Source organism: Adelges cooleyi, unplaced genomic scaffold (assembly GCF_023614345.1).
Source record: "Adelges cooleyi isolate 19-005CV unplaced genomic scaffold, UGA_ACOO_1.1 ACOO_flye_CR_arks_rails_tigmint_CR_PRNA_9, whole genome shotgun sequence".
In the NCBI taxonomy this organism is placed as follows: Eukaryota; Metazoa; Arthropoda; class Insecta; order Hemiptera; family Adelgidae; genus Adelges; species Adelges cooleyi.
In genome coordinates, this window is record NW_026096579.1 from 13,319,129 (window position 1) to 13,344,946 (window position 25,818).

The window sequence follows — 25,818 nt, forward strand, 5'->3', positions numbered from 1 at the left end:
CATTGTGCAATTAAATTGTGCATTGACGACCACTGTCTCCAACCCTTTCCATACATGCACCCCTGCTGTGTATACTTGCTGCTACTGTTACCGCCGGAAATGTGCATATCGCATACCCGGCTGTGTATATGGGGTTGGGTTTTTTTTGTAGGAAAACAAAATATATGTATAATATGTATATATATATAAAAGAGGGTGCCACATAACCCGCCTGCACTCCGCCTATGCACGCATGATCCCTCGGACCGCCGGCAACAGCCGCGGTGTGCCGACGGTTTGGTCGCAGTAACGTTTCGGTTTCGCCACCGTGCGCACACCCTTAAGTATAGCTTAAGTATCGTTTCGGCGGTTCGCCGTGCTTGTGTCCGCGTACGTGCATATGACAATATTATTATAGAATAATATCATAATATACACCGGCTGTTCGGGATCAACAACACTACCGCGATAAACAGCTAAAGACTCTCAGCACTAGAGAAAAGAAAAAATTCCACCTTTAATATTGAAAATTTTCGAACACAAAATTGTATACACGGTCTTCGGTCTCGGTTATCTATACAAGTGTTTCCAATCAACTCGTACTATAGTGTCTTTATAGAACTTTTTCCACGATAACATGAAATTGCACAGTAGACAACCGCCGCCGGTGTCGTAACCGGTGCGGATCGTCCAACACCGGAAATCTGCATTTTCCGTGTAAGTTTTTCGTACAAATATAAAAAATATCTCAACGGCATAGAGGCCTCCAGGGTTATAAGTGCATTTAAAAAAAATATATATATACATTATAGAATATCTTAATCTATGGTACACCGTATACAAATATTGGAGACCTAACGTTCAAACTTATAATTATACTGCTGGAGTTTGCTATACGACATTATAGCTAATCGGTTAATATTGTAATCGGTAATCACCTAAATATTATTTCTATTTTCTACTCAAATCTATAAAAAAATGTTTATACGGATTCATAATAATCTTAGCGGTCGATTTTTAAATTACCAAGAATTAAAATTGTTTTATTTAAATTTCTTAGTTATTCTTAGCCATTCGATACGAATAAACGAAAAAGCAAAAAATCAAATTGTAGAATACCGTTATACACGTAGTATTCATATTAAAACAAAAAAAATAGAGATTATAAACAAAATTAAATAACTTATTTAGAAATTATTTAAATATATATATATATATAATTATTCAAATGTAAACGGTTGTAGACTAGACAACGTTGGAATTACAACGAGAAGTATATCAGTATGTGTGCTCAATAAAGTTTCAAGTTCTTTTACCACGCTATAAGTCTATTATAACAAAATATTAATACTGTCCAGTACAAACGAGCGATTCTATAATATATGGTATAGCATCACAAAGTGCAGCTCATAATTTTTTAATTCACTTAACGGATTTTTTCTTTTACAGAAAAATTTAAATACATTACATTGGGTTTTTTTTACCACGTGAATAGAACAAAATGTATATGTTTTAACATTGTTAAGCTATTGCGTTATTCGTTCGTTGTGTTTGTAACTGAATATTATTACTGTGTGTTCAGCAAAGTCTTTGTACTAAATTAGAAAACTTAAAGCAATCAAAACAAACTACGATTGAATATTGGTTTTTTTTGTTCAAATAAACTTACTTCAAATTAAAACTATTAATAACGCTATAGTAAAAAGTAATTAAAACAAAATGTGTACTTGGATATCGGCCGTGTCGCCATAATCCACGGTCTACTAATTTATGTAAACTTATTAAGCTGTATATTCGATTAATTAACCGTGAGCACACAAGTATATTATACTGTTTGAGTTTGATTAATATTTTCCAATATAAATTGGCTTACATAATTATTTTCTATTTTTTTTTTATTAAAATTAATTTCTTAGATTAATCGATACATTATTAGTTATTAAGTTAATTATTTTTTGGTCTAACATTTTTAAAACAAATTTTTATTTACACGAATAATAAGTATTTATTAAACCTTAAAACTGGTTAGAATAAATTTATCCCGATGTCATAAATTTCTTTGCCATTGAGTAAAATGTAAATAATGGCCATTGCAGATTTATTTAGATATATCTATTAATTAGTGGTCTATAAGGTAATATATTATAAAGTCTTTAAATTAGTGGTGTGTGTATACTACAGCATACAAATTGTTATAGCTCAAATTGGCTACAGTGCGTTTGCCGTATTATTGTTTTTTAACATTACTAGGCGGGTTTAAGAAGGGTTTGATTTGGTAGTTAAAAAACCATTTTTGGACCCAAATCGGAGCGATGATAGTTTTTTCTTTATACTATCGCTTGCTCAGAAAAAAAAATTAAAGACCGAAAATCAAACCGACCCGGTGCGGTTAGGATACTTGAAGTTATTAATGGACATTTTATTTGTAGTAGATATATATTTATTGGATTCGATGCAATGATTTTTCAATAAAATATTTATGCAATATTTATAAATCGTTATTTGCATTCTTATAAGTTTGTAGGTTTTCCAAAACAGTGGTTAAAAATCATCAAAATATTAATAACCAAATCTTATTTTGGATACAAAATTTGAGTAATGGATTTAAAAACTTTCTTATGTTTATGCATAACTGAGGAACAAAGTTTCTTAATTTTTCTTACGCTATATTATTTAAAAAGTTTCAAGGCAGTGTTAATTTGTTCACACTAGTAAAAATCGTGTTAATATAAAATACAATTTGTTTACCAAAACGGAAACGTAACACAATTATTCTGTACTTTATTTTTTCATTTCGTTTCTAAGTTCGGCGCTGTTATGTTTTAAGGTTTAGTTGCTTTGTTTTGAAATGTAAATAAAATATAAGTCTAATAATTAGTTAAAAGAATCAGAAAGCCATTGGCTTGAAATATAACTGCAGACCATTTGAAGTGATGCAGTCAATAAAAAACGCAATTTACCTAAATATTATTATGACCTAAAATGTGTACTAGCAAACGTTAAAGGCTTTTTTTATTAATTTTAACTACTAGAGAGTCCCGTATGTTTATTGATAATCATATTTATGAGTAAAACGGATTTTAAAGTTTTAAGTTTGTCGTGAAAATTACAAGAATACATATTTTGTTATACTCAAAAATATAACCCACATATTTTATGTGTTATAACCATATGAACTTAAGCTTTTTAAATAGTAATGTATATATTTCATTAACTTTTCTAATTAAGAACAATTCTGACCGATCGATAACCAGCTTTTAATAAAAGTTTAAAATTTAGGAGAGGAGTATCATTTTTATCCGCAGGCGTTACATACCCGCTCTCCACTTCTAATCCTACGTTGTAAACTTCAATAGTTTTAAAAGTAATTATTCGAAACAGATTATCGACAAGCAAATTATTCTTAGCTTAAAATGTTTAGATAATATGGTGGCCATAGCTGAGAAGAAATGCATTTTGAAAATAATTAAATTTCTCGTTAAAATCGAAATCTATTGCACAGCATTAGGTATGCAATATAGTATAATCGGCTTTATTTAAATATATCTATTTCTTAAATAATTTCAAGCGGAATAAACGAAATATAGATGCCCATCTCGTTGTAACTGTATAATATGCAAGTCGTTTGTACAGCGTCTAGCCCGCGACAGACTTAACAACAGGGCCGGTCGCCATTTGTGTACAGGTTCCAGGTATAAAATAAGACTCGAGGTATATTGCATTTATTGTGTGTATATGCGTATACAAGAAAAGTCGTTTGATGTGGTCTATTTGCGGCGGTCGTCTCTGCCCTAGACCGTGCGGTGCTGAGTATATCCTCTATATACCTCTGCTGTACACAACGTCTTGCACTCGGCAAGACGTCAGTAGTTATATACTGCTGACGTCTTTGGTCGTATTATGCCCGCCGTAATGGCACCGCACTTGTATATTATAAGGACTTAGTTAAAAGCGTGCTTTATGCGGCCGGCTTAATAATATTTTCATCCCATTCATCAGAGCCGGCGGCCGCATTGGCGGTGTATATAAAATCGCGTTATCTGCGCTTCGCACGACTACGTCAGAAATTGGCCCGAGGGGTTGACAGCGGAGAAGTAGTAGATGCACAATATCTTCCAAGTATCGTTTATCCCTATAAAGTGCCCGCTGCTATCACACATAATATACATATATACATCCGTTCCATTACGGCCGTAGGTAAAACGCAATGACATTGCCACTGGAATTACAACAAAACGCGATGGCATTCCTTTGTGACGCGACGGTCTGACCCCATATAAAAGTCGATCATCAGTCCCTCTCTCGCTCTGTACACCGTGTAATAGTGCGGATCTGATATGATAATCATATTGTATATCTGTATCTGGTACCTATATTATGTATGTACATAATACCCGAGTAGCCCCTTAAGGCCTCTAATGTCCCGTCCCCCTTCCACCTTTTTGGTACGCGCTACTGTTAGAGACGAACAGATTTACTTTTAGTTAAGGTTGTAAAAAAAATAGCCCTCTGGTATCGCCTCGGGTACCGGCGAGGTAAGCATAAGTTTTATTCGCTAAAACGAGAGGATATTTTGGAAAAAGATACATCCAGTCGCAGTTACTTCTCAGATTGTGCTTAGGGTTAGAAATAATTTTAAGATAACATTATTGTGAACGAATCTTGTTTGTAGTTTTTTTTCATTTATATCTAGTTGGTCGTGTCAACCGGACAGCGTACCCTTAAGCGGCCATTTTTTTTAATGTCGTTCTTAGTATTGAATGGTTGCGGGGGACGACAGGATAACTGACTTCGTCGGTGTGCATTACCGGACTAAAACGTCGTTAAATATCGTTACAAAGAAACAAAAGACTTCTTCAAAATCTCTGATCTTAAACTCTCCGTATTGTAATAATCTCGTCAGAGAAGATTACTAACGTATCTGATGGTTTTTTTTATGTTAATTAACTAATTAGTAAACGAATGAAAAAAATAAATTCAAATCGTTTAAGATAATCTAGACCAGATCTTTTAATATCATTACTCGTTTGGTCTTTATTTTGTTTATTTATTTATGTGCATTTTAGTACAAATATATTTTTTTTTTTATAAAAAGCTCAAGTAGGTAATTGAAAATGTTCAATAAGTTGGTGTAGATTAGGTATAATGAATTTACGGTGCTGAGATGAATAATATATTAATAATTAGCAAACTTCACATTATGCAGAATACTAGAAAAAAAGAAATATTAAACATGTTATCTGAACACATAATAGTTGTTTAGTATTGACATGATCATAGTAATCTACGTGAGCTTTTAGAAGAATTATTTATAATATATTTTTAATAACAAGTATGAAGTCTTTTTTGACGGAGAAAATTAATTTTTTTGTAAATTATATTGTCTTATAAAAGAGCTTTTATAATAATTATGAATTAAATATTAATTTTTCAAAACAATAGAAAGATATAAAACAATACCTCCTCAGCTTTGCATCGAAAATAAAAAGGATTATATTTTGGTTGCTATTGTTATAATTTCAGTATTATAAATTTGCTACACAAAATCCTTAATATATATATATTTAATAATCCTTTTTGTAGTGCCTATTGAGAACAGTGAAATTTAGCTTGGCAAAACTCAAGAGTATTATCGTATTAAGATTTTAAGAGTCTAATGTTCAGTACTTAAGGTATTAGGATTTACTTATTTTAAACAAAAATAATTTACGTTATTCCTTCTCTAGAATAGATCAATATATTACAACTTAAACATCAGCAACGCCATACTAGTATAGTATTATGTTGTTGTTATTTTTACAAGTTTATACTTTGTACCTAAATGCACCTCTATTACAATAGCTACCAAAATTCGAACTTATTTTAATTACAGGGTGACATTGACCGTTCTTACACCAAGTTATGTGTTATTGAATATAATACAAAGTATAAATGCTAATAGTGTCTTGGTTGTTTTATTCTCAGGTTTCCAACACAAGGCGCCTTGTAATCGAGTTTTAGCAATGGAGGCTGGAGGCTCGGTGTGCATGGCTTTGGCGTTTCTGATCAACTACAACACACTGAAAGCCGGTTTCGTTTACGACGATAGGTGAGTTTGGTTCTTAACAAATTATTTGATCATTTTTTTTTTTGTATCATTACAATACGAACGCGTTTTTCATTTTTTTTTTCGCTGCAAAAACAACTAGCCAATTTCAACAGACATTATATGGTAAATAATATCGTACACGGTGGCGGATGGGAGTGCTGAGTGGGATATACAGTAACGTTAGAAACGGGCGAAGAAGTTTTCTCTCTTTATGCATTTCGCCATCCGTTTCCTGAGTACTTTTTGGATTTCACCCCTGTACCGAAGTTTGTTTTTTATGGTCAGATTTGTTGCCGTTTAGCCAATAACCGTCTATATGAATTGGCGTCGTTATTGTCAAATTTAATACGTTTGTTGTATGGACGACAATGGGGCCCGCGATCCATTGTAACTGCAGTAGTCGCGGAAACGACGTGTGGCCTCCCCTTCGCCTTCCCCCCCCCCTCGGTCCCAGGGATGTAATAATTTATGGGATTCTATATTATACGGGGTCGCGTCATATCGCTGGTATTCGAAAATAAAATATATAAATAAGGCGAATTTAGGGGGAAAAGTTGTTCGCTACCGAAAAGAGTATTATACGCCGGCAGTTGATAACGTCTAGTATAGGTCCCGGCCGTTAAACCTTAAAGTAATAGCCGCAGTCGTTTTACATATTGTCATATCGGGCGTCTCACATCACTGTTGTCATCGCTGTTAGAGATTTCACACGGCGATAAGTCCAGTGCCGGCGCTACAAATTACGGTGGGCCTTGATGGTGGTCAATGATGATTATATTATGATGTTAACTCTGTGATATATTTGATAAATCATAGAAAAAAAATGATAAAAATGTCATGGACAAAACACAATAACTGTTCACAAAAAGACAGCTTCCTACTAGTGGACATTTTCAGCAGCTGTCGACTATAGGCAATACGCTTTCCATATATTGAGTTATATATTAGTAACGTACAAGGCGCCCTGCGAGATTTGACCATCTCCTAGGGAAATTGAAGTTTTTAAATGCTGACTTGGTAAATAATTCGTTTAAAACTAGTCGACAACTACATTATTTGTAATTATTACACAGTTCTAGCCGTTTCGATACATTATAAAATAACAATATTATGTACCCGGCAAATCCGACTAGTAACCATCTCATGATGGCAACGTTGGCCGTTTTTATGACCTGTTAAGCTCACATGATGATCAATGTGTACCTGGCTTTCGTTGAAAACCAAGCGTATCCTTGCGCTTTATAAACGCTACTATGCACAATAACATTATACATATGTATATTATAATTTATAAATTCGGAATTCAACGTTGCTTTGGCCGTAAAATAACGCATCACTCGGTACCACACACATTACACACGAGTGCATCGTCAGAACACTATAATGGATGTGGACGAAAGCGGTGCGGGTTGGCGCTGCAGCTGTAATTGGTAAATTTCGGCTGGGGAATGACGGCAGTATAATAATATATATATAGGTAGAAAACCCTAAAGCAAAAGGAAGGCAAACGGCAAAACAATATTAACTGTTTCTGTGTTAAAATGCGTAATGTCTAGTTTTATTGGGCAGTTAAAACCGTATACGTTGTATATATATAGAGATTCCAATGGACAACGGTTTTAATACTGTACTGAAATTGCATTTTTACAACATTCGTTATATTATATTTTATGTATGTATATATATACATTTTTTTTTTTTACAACGAGAGAAAATTTAATCTAGACACCATCCGTTACACCCATCGAGCCACCCTTTCCTTTTTTCATTACCGGTCTAATGCCCGTGTAAAACTCTGTTGCGCGTGGCAGCTGTATTGTGTACTTATATTTTTATTGATAACGATACCTAGGTACGTTGTTACCGTTTGAAAATTCCATTTTTTTTATCATTTTCAATCTGTAATATGTTGTATTACATAAAAATTGTATAAAGCAATATTGAAAATAATTCTCTTGCTGTAATATATTTTTTACAGCCTTGATTTCAACGGGACACGTTTGACAAGTGCCATTTTTTTACTGTATTCCATTTGCGATAATTACACACATGCATTATAACAGTTTTATTATTATTTGTCTCTCCTAAATTCCGAAACGCTTTATGAACTTATTGAAAGATACCTAATTAGGTATCTTTCAATAAGTTATTTGTGTTCTAACATACCGTCAACCGTCATACTTCTGCATTTTAAAAATGATAATTACATTTTAAATAAAAATTAAGATACATTTTCCTGTTAACAAGTGCGTTATTGCTCTTATTATTACTATTAAAGTTACAGAAAAAATGGCAACATTTAGCGTTCAAAGCCGTTGTGTAGTCTTACCAAAAACGTGTGTTCCGTCGGCTATTCGACTTGTAGTGGTTTATTTTTATGTTATACTCTCTTCACTCGTGTTAACGGTCGGGTTGCCCTCAAATTGGATATCCTGCATGTAAAACTGATTTTCGCGGTTGATACAATATTTAGAGTGTTCACACTTTTCCAACATGATACCACCCGTAGTAACTTTTTATTGTTACAAACTCGTTTGCCGTGTCTTCCTCAACTTTGTACCCTTTCACTTAATAATAGCATGGGTCGCGACGCCCACAGTTTTAAATTAATGTTTTTTTATTGTGTATACTTTCATAATCCCCTTTCCGCGTTGTTCTAACATTAATTAAAACACAACTTGTACCTAATTGTGTCACGCAAACGTCAAAACTTTTCAAAACCGCGTTCGCAAATCCCGCATATCAGGTGCACTCGCTGTTTAACATATAATATTTTTTTAACGTCAACCGTGTTGTGTTGTTTTGTTTTTTGATTCTGTACGTCTGGTATAGCATAGTTGTTATATTGCATCGACTCTATAACATTATGATATAGTTGAAAAGTTTGAAATTTCAATCAAATACACGACATGTCCAAACGATGTCATTTTACCTGCATGATTTTCATGCAAAACCATAAAGAATACTGTTAACCCGTTAACTGTTCATTGTTCGCCTAATAGTTATTTTACAAAATATAATATTATTAAAAAAATGGACATAATACTTATACATATATGTATAAAATACCTACAAATGCTTTTAGGCAAAATATTGTGTAAAATGTGTGTATATTAGTACAAGAGTTCGCCGGTTTATCTGTCGCCGAACTTAGGTTTATGGTGTTTCATCACTCGTAAATTTAATATTATTAACTTTATACAAGTAAACCGATGGGGTTTCGTGCAAGGTGAGTATATGTATGCAATACTGTAATATTGTATGTGTAGAGTGAGAGAGACAGAGAGAGAGAGAGAAATTATTGTTGAGTTAACGATAGGTTAACACGCAACGTCAGCTGTACATAGCTAACCGTGACAACACATGGTCTGTCTGAACCCTCTCCTAGGCACTCTCCTCAATTTGGACGCTATTGTTAGAACTGTATAATATTTACCCCATTGATGCATATGTCAGGCAAGTTGACAATATAATAGGCACATCTCTTTCGGTAGAATCATATTAATTTTGCAATCCATAAGGATAAAATCTGTACTCTAACCAACGCCCCTATACATAAAAACAAACAAGAACTAAGATTTTTATTCGCTCAATAAGTAATTATTTAAATTAAATAAATATCTCCAAGATGCCAACAAAATGTATCTTTATTACTGGAGAGTTTGTTGAAAAACTGATCTCTGATGATTACTGAATGATTTCGTTAAAGCTTTGGATGACAGTTTATCAACATAGCAAATACACATAATTAAACAAATTAAAGTGCCTCAAGCAAAAAAAGCTAGGGTAAAAGGGACGTATTTAATTTTAATAATTATTTGTGTCGGGTGACCGGAAGAAAGTGAAGGGGTTTCTCAAGAATTAAGAAACGTGCAGAAGAGTATACAAACGGTAAACTATAGAGTATAAATGGTTGTACCGGGTAGAGAGAACCGACTGTTGTCGCAGCTTCTAAGAATTAAGTATTTCAGATTTCAAGAGATGCGCTATGACAGGAAACGCAATTAAGACTGTTTGCCGTCTTCGGCCGTTGTTTGTTCAAGGGGTATAGTCAAGTGGAAAAGTATAGTACCTACTATAAAGCATAGCGACGGGGTTATTTTTAGGCCCAAGAGCACGTATGAGGTAATACTACCCTTTTTAACGTACAACGATGGGTCGAAGAACGAGCGCTCAAGTTCCTGTGTGTCTACTCGACTTCAACCGTGTAGTCTTGGCTTTGTTAGATAAACATCACTCCCGAGTCTCGAGTTTGTTGTACAAAATGGTCCGACCCCGTTTGTCGGGCACCGATCTGGGGCAACTCCACAAGAATTATTTCTCTGTCGTTGAACACTTGACAGGTTATAGTTACGCGTATTAGAATGATTTAGAACTTTCATCATTCCGATACGATTGAGAACAACATTCGTCCGGTAATTGGAAATCAAATCGTTTTAGTAGCTATGAAACCAAATACATATATATATTTGAGAGTCGTGGAAAATCTAATTAAACGCAAATACGTATTAATTCACAAAGAGGGGAAAGTGATACGCAGTTATATAGTATACACGGTAAGCAGACAGACAGTCGTCGGTATAGAAATGCAGATAAATTGGTTGTATTGTTCACGGTTGAATGCGGCTGCAAAATGAAATTGTGGCTTCGACTTAAAGGCCTGCCGGGCCACGACCCTTACAATAATCACAAATGGTTTTTGCCCGTAATAATAAAAATTCACACCCCATTTGCTCGGGCAAAGGTAATCCATAACGCCTACGTCGCAAAGCACATTTAAACAGCCCGGAGGCAATTTCGGGTTTGTTATTTTTACATATAGGTATTATGTTAATATTTCTTGAGAAGGTTTTCATCGATTCCGGTTTGTTGTTTTCATTCGATAATAATATTTAAAACTATTGTTATTTGTATAGAAAACTTCATGCGGTGAAATTTCAAGATTTAAAAACTAAACGTCAATAAACACCTAAATACTGAAAGATGGCTATCTTTATGCCTAACAGTTCGAGAAGAAAATAATAAATGTCTAAATGTTTAATTAGGTTTACAGACTTCATGGTGAAATTGGCGTTCCACTTTCATAGTAACGTTCCAATGGAAGCGGCGAATTCGGCAGTTCGCATTAAAGCAGTTGAATAATTTCTGTGCAGTGGCAGCAAATGCGATAAATTATGTACAAGCATTAGCTTACGACTTTGTGTCGGATTCTGAGCCACGGTGTTGAGATATTGGAGTGCAAGAAAACGGCAGCTGATTAACTATTTATGTTATGCCAATCGTCGTCAGCCTCAATTTTCGTATGTATGCCGGTAATTAAAATGCCGGTGATTCGCGACACTTTCCAAATTGAAGTCTTTTTGAATTGCGTTATCATTTTATTACACATTTACTTGATGCATATTTTCTTCGAATTCTTATTTGGGAATTTTGTCCATCATAAAACATGCGCACGCTTAGAAATATTTCATAGTACAGAAGTAACCCTCGTTAAACTATTTTTCCACGCACCAATTGTTGTTCTGGTAAAATAGTAGATAACTGCTTTCGCACTATTATAGTTGTACCTATCTATTCATACAGACGTCCCGTAAATAGCAAACATACTGTCAATAGCACAACCAGAAACTAGTTTTACATTATTTCCGGTGTCTGGATTTAGAAATGTTTTCCTGTATTTGTTTTCAAAATCAAAACCAATATTAATGTTCATAATCTCCCCTTAAAAAAAACAGTAGTATAATTTTCATGGAAATGGCGCGTTCAAATCATCCAGGTGTTGTTTAAAAATGTACTATAATGTTAATTAATTTTTTTTATACGGAAAACCATTTTCTGTATAAATAAAACTAATGCGTTTTCATTCAATAAAAACGACGAACTCATGACTATACACAGCTGGCTTGGATAAACGACGAATATATTGATTAGATTTTTAGCAGTTTGTAGTTCATAAGAAGCACAGGCAATTCCATTAAAAAGGGTTTAGAGTATAGCGTTAAATTGTTTCAGTTTTTCTTTGGGCCGTCCACTATCTGGAATTACACCGATTGGCCATCCGACTGTAAACTGTTTTTCGTGTAATGAAAATACAACGATATTTTTATAGCGTTTTCACTGCTTTTTCTGCATATAGTAAAAACAAGTTAATTTCTATATCGACAACGACTTTCTTATTGTATTGTTTATGTACACTCGATGGCGCGCGACAGAAACAGTAAAAACAAAAACTCTATTAACGGCACTTGCTGCTCACGAACACCGCCACCGTTGCAATAAATAATTAAAGCCGAGCCTTTACGGTTATTTTCTAATCTCAAGTCTTATTATACCGACGGCTTAACGACGGATAATTAAATGTACTTAATCGTGTAGGGCCCTCGTGTGAGTAGGGTCCAGTATAATCGTCCTTGAAATGAATAAATTAATGGCGATCATATATACCGGCCAACAGCTGGACGAGAGCCCAGCAAAAAATTGGTGTGGCCTAACAAAATCATTAAAACATATACAAGTACTCAGACATTGTTATAAGTTAGGACCGCGTATAATTTGTTTTTAACTACTACAATTTATTATACAGATGATAGCTGAAAAAAAAAACTGTAATTGATTATTAATTTTTATGCAAATTAGATATGATATATGTAAACATATGTAACTTGCTTTGCGTGACAACTTTTTTTTCTAATAATTAATATATATTATATAAATTCTCTACTAAAAATAACATGCTTAATGTGTACATTAAAAATTTAACCTAATATCATAAACTATTACAGTACATTGACAAAGTATGGTAAAAAGAAAAGAAATGTGAATGTTTGTAATTCAGTGTTTGAAAAACAGTCAACAACTGAAAACCAAAAGATAAATTTAAACTTTAAAGCAATATCACAAAAAAAACAATGTTCTAAAGTTAAACGGCGTTTGTAATTCATTACCGAGAGTTATTATCATAAAAAAAACACAGTTAACTATATACAATTCGAAAAATGGCCACAGTAACTTAAAAACAACAAATATCATATTCAGTAATGTCTTTACTGCAAAGTCCGTTTGCAGAAATGTCTTTCGTGGAAATATATCCTTTGTTCGTATAATGGTTTCGCCGAACTGTCCTAAAACCACTACCCCTGCGTGGTCATAATGAAGTCATGAGTATAGCCATTACGATGGCAAAATTAATAAGTATGTTTACAATTTTGTCTCCTCCACGTCCCATATCCGTCTGGTTCACCGGGAACTTAAAGTCAATAGAAAAATTGGTGCACAAACTTAGTATTTCAATAGTATTTTTTTGTACTAGACGTTTAATAACTTCTTCTAATTAGTAATAATTTTTATAGATAAATTTCATTGTGACTGAATTAATTCTGTAATATTTTGTTTGAATTCAAAAACACGATTTCAACATAAGAAAATCAGAATGAATAGAACAATACTAGAGGCGAAATAGTATAAAGATCTCCCCGGTTGAATAGAATACTCGTAAATTGTCTATGAAATGTCGATAAAAAACAAAATAGCTTTTGTCGTCCATGCAAACTGTTTTGCGACTATCCGTTTTGTATTTGTGCCAATGAGTACTATCAATTGTCATTGTTTATGCGGTTACTAGATATTTATGAAATCTACGAGTCTGTATCAGTGTAATTTACATAATATAAAATGATCCCAGACCGGGCGATAAGTTCAAAATGCGTCTGCCGATTATAGCCATCCTAGAATATATTATTTTTATATTTCTCGACAGACCCTTGAACCAATTTATAGTCTAATTGGATATCTCTATTAACAATCGTGTCTAGAGTCCAATGTAAAATAAAAAATAAACAATAGAATTTAAATAAGGTAGATGAGCTTGCAGGACTACTCAGTCTCTCAATAAAGGGACATGTTTTTATACAATAATGACCAAAAAAAAAACTGCGCAGTAAAATTTAAACGCGAATATTGCATATGTATCAGTGTGGATTTATATTTTCTTTGTTTACATAATATTATGGCGTTGAAAATGTTGACTCGATATAAACGTTTTTACTAAAAATTGCTTGTATATTTATGTTAATTTCATTGCATTAATGTTTTAATTTTTAGTTGTTTTCATTTGCGTTCTTACTCGAATAAGCGTACAGCGATTTACGAGTATACATTTGTACATTTTCAACCGCGCGCGACTAACCTGCGAATACGATCCGGCTAAACCGTTTTCCGAATCACTACCATGTGTGTATGTTTAATATTATATACGATATCAAGTTCAAAATATTTTATCTAATATTTGCTTTTATGTGAAAAACCAACTATATATATATATATGTATTATTTGTGCCGCTAGAGAAGAGACCGAGCGCGCATTACATCCTAAACAAACAACTCGGTTACTGCAAAGGGGTGGGGGCGAGTAGGGGTGTGTGTGTGTGAATGAAAACGTGGAAATATATATTCGATAATGTGCGGTCGCATATAATATAATATTATGTGTATACAAAAATAAATAAAAAATACAACCGGGCTCTGGGTGTGTATGTGTGTGGTTTTTAAATAATTCTGAACGTGTACAGACCCTGTACAGCAGCAGCAGCAGCAGTTATATCGGTTGCCGGTCGCGTACCCCGTTGTCGTGGGAGCGTGTGCCCTTTGTACGGTATTCCAGACACGTTGGCCAGGAGCATCTGTTGCAAAGATCCCTTCGGACGGAAAATGAGAAACCAAAATGAGGGGAGGGTGGCGATTTGGTAGGGTGGGGTGGGCAAACACACCGGCGACAGCCCGCTCGGCATTCCTCACCGCTACACGCCTCGCTAATTGTTCCTTAAACTAATAATCCTCCGTTGGCGCGCGCGCGCGAAGGGATGACTTTATTTTTTTCTTTACTTTCCTCCTTCCGGTCGGTTATAACACGCGCACCATCGAAATTGAATTTCTCCTAAGTACATATATTTATATATAGGCTTTTGTTTTTAAGGTAATGCTGCAGCAGACGTTTCTAATACCGAGCACACACACACAAACGTTTACTACACGGATATCCTCTAATCAAATCCAGTGCCTATATTATTATTTACTTGTTAGACCTGCGCCTGATCTCAACGGAATAATTATATTCGAAATTGCCAAGTATTGCATAATATTACACGTTGAAGAGCATTCGTTGTATCCACGAATAAACCACGTTCGTGTACCTCCTGACCGCGAAACGACTCGAGTACCTGCGTATACTGTTTTTTGTTGTTGTAATTTTACTTGGGCAAACAAGTTTTCTTGAATTACACGAAAAAATATTATATCTATATATATTTTCTGAGCGTAAGTACAATGTGATCAAGAGCGGGTACGCGACCGCAGTAAGGATGCTTATTAAAAGTTCAACAATAAAACATTTGAGAATTATAAAATAATATTTTCTTAGAGCCATAGTGTTATTCTTTCGGAATTTTCTAACGCCCATAATAATTGAAACCATGCTGTTGAATCGATACTCTCATGGTCGTCAAAGTGTTTTTTATACTCGATAAGACGACAATATCTACTCAAAGTGTCAACATTGACTTCTTGAAAACGATTTTAGACAATGACAAAATATTATTATTGTTCACGTTCTCTACTGGAATTTTGTTATGATATAAGATACAGTTTCTTCTTTGAAAAAAACAATTATAGCGAAAACCCACAAAGTATATAAACCAAATACAATATCGAACTAACCAAGTACAATATAGAACTAATGTAGTCAAGGTCATCTAAAATGTATTTTTTTAAACCATTACGCATTTTCTATACAATTTTCTTGCTATTCGTAGATATGCACCAAGTCGTTGGACAATGATTTTATGGATTTTAAATTTGCTATTTTTTCCAACAGGAATTTCCGTTCTTGATACGACATTTTTCATTAAACTTGTCTCTTCGTGCTCGACCACAATTTATATTTGACAGTAGGTAACATTAAGCAGAAAGGGAGCATTACAAATACTAGATGCGTCATTGATGAGCTACATCCACATGTATATTTTATGCTCCCACACACATGTTGAATGCCATTAATAGTTAGAATAATAAATTGTATTTCCTAGTACAGCTGTTATTATTCACCACAGCACAAATGAGATTTTCTATATTTTAGCTATCTTCAGTTTTCCTCCGACAATAATTAAATGTTATATGATTTAAAACAACGGTGCAGCTCAGTTCGGTGTTTAAGTAAAAAAGTTTGAAACGTGATCAAATCATATTTTTAAATAAAATCGACAATTATATATTGTATTCAAGTCTCTTATATAACGACACAGGCATTTAATGCCTAAGCATTAAAAATCAATAAGTAAGTTAAACACGAAATATGCATTAGCAGTATTTCCACCGAAATAAGGCTAATATTTGGAAATAAAGTAGGAATTGACATGAGAAGCTTTCAATAAATGACATGCTATACGATTTGGAATAATAATATTTGTATTATTCATATCACATAGTATTATTCGAATCACATTAGGATTTCACTTGGAGATATTATTTTTCAATTACCTTAGCATGACATAAAATAGTATTACATTCACTAATGGTCTCATATACTTATTATACCGTGCCTTTTGTATTTTATGCTGGTACCAAGAAAGCGAATCGATAACAACTACATTTATGGCAAAAACATAACATAGGCTTACATATCTTAATTCAACCGTATACTATATTTTCCAATAACTCGTTTAATAAACCCTAAATGGCATAGATCCAATAGCTCTGCCTCTCAATATAATTGTATAAGGGAAAAATATGTTGGTGTAACGAGTTTTTCATAACGAAAATGCCATATATCATTTGTTTTTCTTCAATATTGAACTTAACAACTATCAGTCCACACTGTTATTTACTGATATTTGGCTGAAATCTAACCACTTAAAGCGTTTTCATTGTAGGAAGGACTATGAAAATAGCCTCTTTTCAAACGTCTAATTTTTAATAACAATTATTGTTATATTATTATTATTTATATAATATTATTATAATGTAATGACACCCCATAGGGCAAGAGTACAGACAAATTATAATGTTACACTTTGAGATAAATATGAGTAAATGAATACAATTAATATTAATATTAAAAACATAATAATAACAATAAAAACATACCATTAAAGGTATCCATAAAAATAAAAAATGACTTGGTTGTGCAAAAACAATAATTGAAAAAATCAAAACTATAAAAATTATTACATGAACTTAGCATTCTATCAATCGGATTATTACAACTATAGTTTTGGAAGCGTTTACATATTCTACTGTTAAAACTAGGTAATTTCAATCCTATTTTCGTAAGTGCATCAAGACAATCAAGAAATCTATTTAATAACAATTTAAAAACACACCATATAGTAATCATTAAATGATCTTCTACTGAACCCAGAATTTATAATATGGTTCATCGTGGAAATATCATGCTGGAAATTTTAGGAAATAATGAATTTAGGTCGTAAGAACTTTATGAATTTATTGTTGGACATTTTTTAGAACATTTATTGGACCTTGTTGATTAGGGTTCCTAATGTCAGCCGTCAGGACCATATTCTAGAACTCAACTAATCGTAGAGTATCCTTAAAAAATCAATATTATTAAGATCCTAACAAAACCAAGACCATGTTGTCATATGAATTGTAATCAGACAAACGCCAACATTTTTTGTTTGTTTTTAAAGCTTCTACAACTATGGCTATTAGTAAACAATACATATGTAGGCTTAAGAACTAAGTGATATTAAATTCTTTACAAAAACAAAAAGTATAAAGTTCTTAGAGGCTATTTACAACATTTATTTCAGTTAGAAAATTAATCATTTTTGTGCTATTTTCTTCATTGAGGAGTTCTTCAAAGTTTTTCGGTATGTATGTGTTATTTCGTGTGTCAAGTTATTCTAGGCCGACCTGGATTATAATATGTTGGATAGTTAGGTTGACTTGGCATTTGTATCGTACTTTGCAAAATCGAACTATTTCCTTGATTTTTGAATAGTAACGAGCTTTTTGTAAATTCATTTTTATGAAAACAAATACAAGTATTCATTCGGTGTTTTCTATTTATTTTTGCATTTATTGCAGTTGCTTCTCTTTTATAATGAAAGATATCGCATTGGGGTGCAGGATCTCACTGCAACAGCTATCCAATGGCTGTTTCGACAAATAAATGCATCGTGCGTTTACCGAAACGACATGGCATATTAACAGGCTTTTTAAGTATGTACACCGGCCGCCGAACCCGAGCAGGTATAGGTACATTGTATTGTTGTTATATGGGTTATGGCACGAGCGCGTCATAAGTAATTAGTTATTAGTCTGTCGGTGGTGGTTTGCTGCGCTGAGGGTTAGCGTGACGCACGCCAATGTCAACGCGGCAAAGCAATTACACAACAATAACGTTTACACTAGGACTTTGCCAATAGGCGGACAGCGAGAATAACAAACAACAAGGGCGGCTGTATATATAATATTATTATAAACGAGAAGCCCGGCGTTTCTCCACGGTCTATCGCTTCGATTTAACGACTAGCGGCAGTCACGATCGCACCGTGCCGCCGAGTACCTACCTAAAGGTGTGTATAATATTATGTATGTATGTGTGCAAGACGAGACGGTGCTGCTGCGAATTACGGCACTTAAGGGACACGTTTTTCGATTAATTACCATTGTATAATAATATGTGTGCGACCTGCAAATCCTCTAAATTTTGTGTTCACCCGACCACGACGCACCGTCTCGATACGGCCGGAGGTCAGACAAAGTCAATTCGGAAATAATATACCCGTTACAACAATATTGTAGGTAGTGTATAAAATCACAGCGATATAGTTTATATTGTATACTCCTAATGCTTAGACAGTGTACTAGTATCTGTAATAATGTAATCAGTATCTATAAATGCACTATTCACGTTATTTGATTCCCTACTGTAGACGGCTTGAGACCAGCCACCATACTGATTATCATCCTACATTGAAATCAGTCCCACAGATCCGCATGGATGGATGCGTTCTAAATAAAGAATTGCTGTTATCACAAACTTGATACTACATTCAAAGCCGTACTATAGTTGCCCAACTTAAATGTAATGGCTTTTTGTCATCTGTAGTTTTCCGGAAATTTGAAAACAATAGAAGTCAAGAGGCACGAGCACGCCTTCTCGTCTCATAAATCTAATCCTATTTTATTTAATTTGTTGAATAAAGCGCGCCTCGATTTGAACAATATTTATCACTAAGAGTCTAATCTATGATCACATGTAATGATACTGCCATATAATATTTTCCCAACCCAACCATAGCCTTTCTTCGTGCAATAGTTATTAGCTTGAGACTTACTAATAATTAAAAAACAGTAAAGTTTTCTACTATTTGCCAATGCATCCATCGTGCGTGTACGAACATTGGCAGTTAATTATTAATTTACTCTGTTTAAACACAACTTAGGTTCAATTGTCAAACAACGTGCAATACCGTCGCGTGACTAGACGAGTAAGTGCTGTAGGTAACACAAAACATTGTAAGAAGTTTAAATGAATACATGTTAGGTTCAATGAATTTATAGAAAATTAACGTTATCGGCCATAGCCAAACCTAGCAGACATAACGCCCAACCTATTATGGATTGTTTACTGTTATCATATTTTTAACCACTTGTTCGTATTGTAAATATAAAACTATGTCTTATTAACATTCACTATTAATGTGTTATCTTATGAAAGCACTTATCTTAAAGTTAACTTAATAGTTCAAGTGTTTATCTTGAAGCTAATAATTCGTGAGTATATACCAGTCGTTCTTTACCTATTCTTTCTTATATATACTGAGACAATACATATAATATATTCGTATGTTATACTCCTATACTGTTTCAGTAATTGTCATCAATTGATCAAAGTACAGCATTCCAACTTTATGACTTGTTCGAAACTCTTCTCTCAAAAGAATCTAAAATATTTTATTTGAATAAAACGCACATTCAGTTACTTTAACTACATTTTTAATTTTAATAACAAAAGCCGATTATACATATCGATGGCTTAGTGCACACTTGTTATAAGTCACAAAATTGAAATTGTTCAGGATAGCAAATTACATTTTTTTACTTTTAATAATATATTGTACTACAAAGTTTTCATTGTAAATGAAAATATCACATAAAATAACAAATATAAATTTGTGATTTAAAAACTATTATAAAAAATAAACCGCATATAATTTTCTACATTCTACTGGTATCAAAAAGCGTATACTTCGGGAAAAAGTGGACTCATAACGAGTGTGCACCAAGCCACATATACTATGTGTGTGTAAATATAATATTTTACCGGCATCAATAAAAACGGCTCATGTGCATATTATTATTATTACAATACTCTGATGTGACGACGTCGTATCCTTCCAAGAGGCGGCGGCAAGTGTGCGTTTGTTGTCGTTATTAATGATATACACAATGGCGGAAAGTAGTATATACATACATAGGGAACTCGGATTATTGTGTCAGGACGCCGCGCCGTGGTCACGCGTACACCACCTCATCCCCCCTCGTATCCCCGACCCCGTGCAATTTTGCTTCCCCTCCGTCGGCCGGCGTTCCGATGCCATGCCATGCCGCCGTCATAACCGGCGATACCCCGAGACGGCTGTTCTTAAGTCAGCCGGGGATGGGCAGGGGGGTGGGCGCGTGACAATGATTGATTTACATTGGCCGCCCGCCCGCCACGGGCAAGAGGTAGGCGACGGAGTCCTCTGGTGTGGATGCTGTGCGGGCACCCCACGGTGTTATCCCCCTCCCCCCCGGGGATTCCCGCGACACCGTGTCCCTTTAGGCCACCGTCTCCGCGCTGACGGCAATTTGTTTTGCCCAAAGTCCCAGAAAACAATATGATGTTATACGTCCTTCCGCGTGCCCGAGTCGAGCGAGCAAAAAAAAAAAAAAAACAAACTTTTAACAACCCGGACTTACCCCCGTCGAATGACAAATCGACTGGGTTCTTTTCCTATTCCCCTCTCCCTAGCTTCTCCGCCGCGGCTTATGTACATTACTGCGACGGGTCAATTTTACCCTCCCCCCCCGCGATAACGTTTATATGTATAATATTCCCTGAAGAAAAAAAGTAAAAAAAAAAAAGCTATATGCGTTTTCCGACGGCTATATAACTCGCTAAAAAACGAGTACGGTATGATTTGTGGACGTAATATTACCCTGACGTTTGTTCGTTGTACAATAGTTCTCATGGTGCCAGTATAAATGTTTTGTACACTGTTTATTTTGTAAGTAAACTACACTTTAATTCCCCGGGTTATTTTAACCGAGCGACAAAGACATAATATTGTTAATAAAACCGTCGATAAGAATTTTTGTCCTCAAAATATAATAGCACGAACGGCCGTCGTACCGTGTTCATATTTGTTGTGCGACTCAAGTTCTTATGAATTGTTAACGTCTTAAAGCAACCGTGGGTACCTGGTAGTTTTTCAACTTCACAACCGTACCACGTGCTTAACAAGTCCTTCAAATTGAGCGCACATTCTTAATTACTTACTAGTAGCAACTTTCCTTCGCAGTGGACGCTTGAGTTACTGTATACAAAACAGCTGTAAGAGGATACCACTAATTAATATTTTTTCTAAAATATTTACTTACCATAATACAGGTAAAATTGAACAATCTCTTATGTCAAAAAAATAATAAATCTTTTGTTACACAACGGGTTATGTCTAACGATTAAGTTCTATAGCACCCAACACTGTTCATACCTGTATTGAGCAATATTGACTATCAATTTTGATGTTAACTTTGCGTTATTACACGCAGAAATATAGCCAGTTGGCCCTTAATATTTCAAGCAGTGCAAGTTGATTATTTGAAAAAAATTAAACTGTTAGGGGAAAATGTTTTAATTCTGTAAAAGTAGATGTTATACATTTTAACGAGCTTATTTAGACAAAAAGGAGAGCATAGAAGTGAAAATTTCGTATAGTTATCTGAGCGAGGGATTTTGATGCACATATAATTGAGTAATTTTTGGATTAACTATAATAGCGTTTCCAATGAAAATATCCAAAAAAGTCACGGTAGAGGAAAGTTAATGCTTTTAACTTTCAATCAGTCATAAATGGAAGTGTATTGATATGAATGGTATACTCGAATGTGTGGTCTTTATAAAAGGAAGGTCAATACTCTGGGATGATTTGACTTCCTACCCCTGTTTTTCCTTCGAGGAAAAAGCCAAATGAATAGCGTGGAATAAAAGCGACCACGACGATGGTATTTCTATGGATTTGCTTTATGATTTCATTTTATTAAACTCAACAGCTAAACTGATTGAGCACTGAACTGCAATCTACCGAATTATTTTACAAACATCTAATTCAACTAGGATTTAAATAATTATGCATTGGTTTTATTGAATAGTAAACCTTACCAATTGAATATATATTTTATCACTCAAAGATTCGCATCGAACCTCATACTTGAAAGCGATTTCACACTTTCAGTGATAATAATTCCTAAGAACCTGTGACCTCTTCGACCCTATTATGCTCCAACCACACTGAGCCTACTGTTCTAGTCTATTTAATATTTTAGTTGATTTAATACAGAAAATGACGATGCGAGCACAAATCAAAGTTTTACCTTTTAAGCTGTCTCGAGTGAGAACGGATGGTCAATTTCAACTGGCGAATGTGCTTATTATTTCGCTGATTTACTGCAGTACATCATTGTCGCTGACGAGTGTTGGGCTATTAAGTGCAATTTAAACAAAATAAGCGCTTTATTTTAATACATATATAAACGCTCGGGAAAATATTGAAATTCAATAGCTCGGAGTCGGAGTACAGAACATATTATATCTATATTATATTTGGTTATTTTTTTTTTTTTAATATCTATATTAAAAAAAAAATAATGGATTGTTTTTTTTATTTCGGACGTTCGGTGCAAACGGAAAAAGGCCGGGTTTTTTTTTTGTTGCGAATCTCAACAGCTATCAGAGCACTGCTCTGTATGCTGTCCGGCTTTTGGTTATACACATACCGAATCAGTTGAGTTGCGCGCACGACGTCGGCGAAGATTGATGACCGGCCGCCCAGTTATTTATTCGGCGTGTGTGTGTTTTTTAACATGTCACAAGAACGGTGCAGCATTATTTTGCCTGCTGGTTTGCGGTCCTTTTGTTGATATTTATCGGGCCAGAGCTCGGCAATTGCCGCCATGGGACACATAGTTCAACACACGCTATAGCAACCTTACTCTTTCTCTCTCTCTCACGGCATCCGACCGGCTAGCGGACTCTGCGCCAGAGCCGTGCCGTTATCCTGTGGTTATAAGGTTAGGCCTTGTGTGTGTGTTCATTTACAATATATATATATATATGTGCGTTTATCCCAATTGTTGTGCTTAAATCCTCGGACTTGTTTTAACGACCCCGGAGTCGGGTAACCGCGACAAACGGCTTCTAAAGACCCCGCAGCGTGTCGCCGCGGATGGACACCCTGCAGGTATACGGCAACGGAAAAGCCCATCTCGCCTATGGGGAGCACGACCACCGGAGCGGGTTTGGGATTCAAAGGAAAATACAGGATGCGCAGAGTCTGTCGCCGTAGGGTAGGCGTTTTAACAACAACAACAACAAAAGATAATATTTCTGTACGATAGGGTTTTCTTCTTCGTCTTCTATTTCGTCCCCCCCCCAAGTCCGGAGTAAATCAAGTCACCTCGTGCCGTGGCAGGGTACCCACGTTAAGCTCGACCGTCGTGTGCAGGACCCGCTTTTATTGTCCTTCTGATCCCTAATTAATGTTTATTTATTGGAACCGAGCCAGTGTCTTGGGGGGGGGGGGGATACATACGGCGAAAATGGCCGCCAAATTCAAGTCAATATGTCGGAGATAAAATACATATTATGTGTCACGTTACTTTTATATTAAACGCCGCATTGCGCGCGTTAGGTGGTTTTCTATGAACACCCAAACCCATTGGCAGCCGTTGGAGTATAATGGCTCGTTTAAAAACCACTCTCTAATCGGTTTTTGAGTCATTTACAGTCGATAATGTCTTATATAGTCAACAAAGCTTATATAGATTAAACGTTAGTCCGTCGTCACGTACCGAGTAAGTTGGTTGACACCGGGACAACAATTAAGAGACCGTATAATAATTACCCAAAAAGCTCTCATTTGTGGCTAGACTAGAATGTTTGTGAATTGTCTAATTGTATCGGTGAACATGTTAATTGGACCATAAAGATCGAAGGAAAATTTGCCTAACCTTACTATTGGATAATTATTTATAATAATTGAATTGACTTGTCGATGTCGACATTTTGTATGAGATTTTAATTTATTTGTAGTAATACTATTTTTTATATTTTTAACACATTTGTTTTGTTTGTTTTAGGTAAGTGAACGTGATGATTAATTATTTACTAAAAAGAAACGGACTAAACTATCTTCAATGCAGTAAGAGAATACCGAGTTATTTAATTAAAAATATACCTTACATACATGTTAATGGGGTTTTAAAAGTTTTAAAACATACTTCCTGTTTCACTTTGTTGTTTTAAAAATGTTGTAAAATAAAAAGACAACTTCAAATAACTGCGAATCGTACATTTGGTATAAATTCTGTTGTTAAAAAATAATATAATGGTAAATATCTATATTTATTTTTAATTAGATCTAAATTCTAATTATTATCTGTATTAGAGAGTTTAAACTCCATGTGATAATTATCTAGTCCTACATATAGTTACAGTTTACAAAAGTTTAAATGTTAAACAATTAAACTCAATTTAGACATTTACATTAAAGTGAAATGGAAAGACATTTTTCAGTTGTTATACGCGATTACGATTAAATGAGTCCTTCGTTTATTTTAAACTTTTCTTTTAAACCGAATAAAAACATTAATTAGTTTATTCAGTTTTTTGAAATTTGTGTCGTATAAATAGATAATGTCGGGGGGAAAAGTATAAAAAGTACATTATGCAAATCTACTGAAATTTCATAAGTTAAAAAAAAAATGAATTATAAAATACATTTTACTGTAGATATTACTAGCGGCAAAAACATTCACGAATCCAATAAAATTTAGAGCTTAAACGATATTTAAGAACAAAAATGAAAATTTTTTCTGTATTTCGTTTAAAGTATTTGGGCTCCATTAAATGGTTGCCGTTTGCTGCGCGCTTTCCACTGTTATAGTAAAAAGTTATACACGATTTTTGGTAAATAGAATGTATATACAATAATAATTACCGATGACAATCGACAGCACGGTGTGCTGGATTCGTTTCATCCGCAGTATACGTACAGTGGTGGATTTCGCATAAAAAAAGAGGAATACATTTTCAAAATAATAATAATAATAGCTTGCAGCAACGGAAAGTGGCAAAAAATAGCACCCCGAATAAAATATGCAAAGTAAACATTTTGCTGTTTTCATTGGCACTTCCGCCGTGAAACCGTTTTATATATATATAATATATATTTTTCACCAGCCGTGTGTACACGTTCAGCCTTCGGGATCAACGAAATTGATATGCAAATGTACGGTGGAACTTACGAGCTCGGCTAATCACGTTGAAATATCCGATTATGTAGTATAGAGCCGCGCTTCCGTGTATTTTCGCTTTGCAACTTCTCGCCTTTGCATTGTAATAATAATAAATATATAAGCGTGTAAGCCCCTTTAGTTTATTTAAAAATTCAGAGCAACAGCATTCACTT

General features: G+C 34.4%; 1 protein-coding gene across 1 annotated transcript in view; it reads left to right on the forward strand.

The window, feature by feature from the left end:
* The first annotated feature begins 305 nt into the window (after positions 1-305).
* LOC126846911 (protein O-mannosyl-transferase TMTC2-like) overlaps positions 306-25,818 on the forward strand; it is a 145,788-nt gene continuing 120,275 nt past the window's right edge. Inside the window, exons 1-2 of the mRNA XM_050586773.1 lie at positions 306-696; positions 5,944-6,067. Coding sequence (XP_050442730.1) covers positions 5,982-6,067 — 86 coding nt within the window. The 5' untranslated portion in view covers positions 306-696; positions 5,944-5,981. The remainder of the gene's footprint in view (positions 697-5,943; positions 6,068-25,818) is intronic.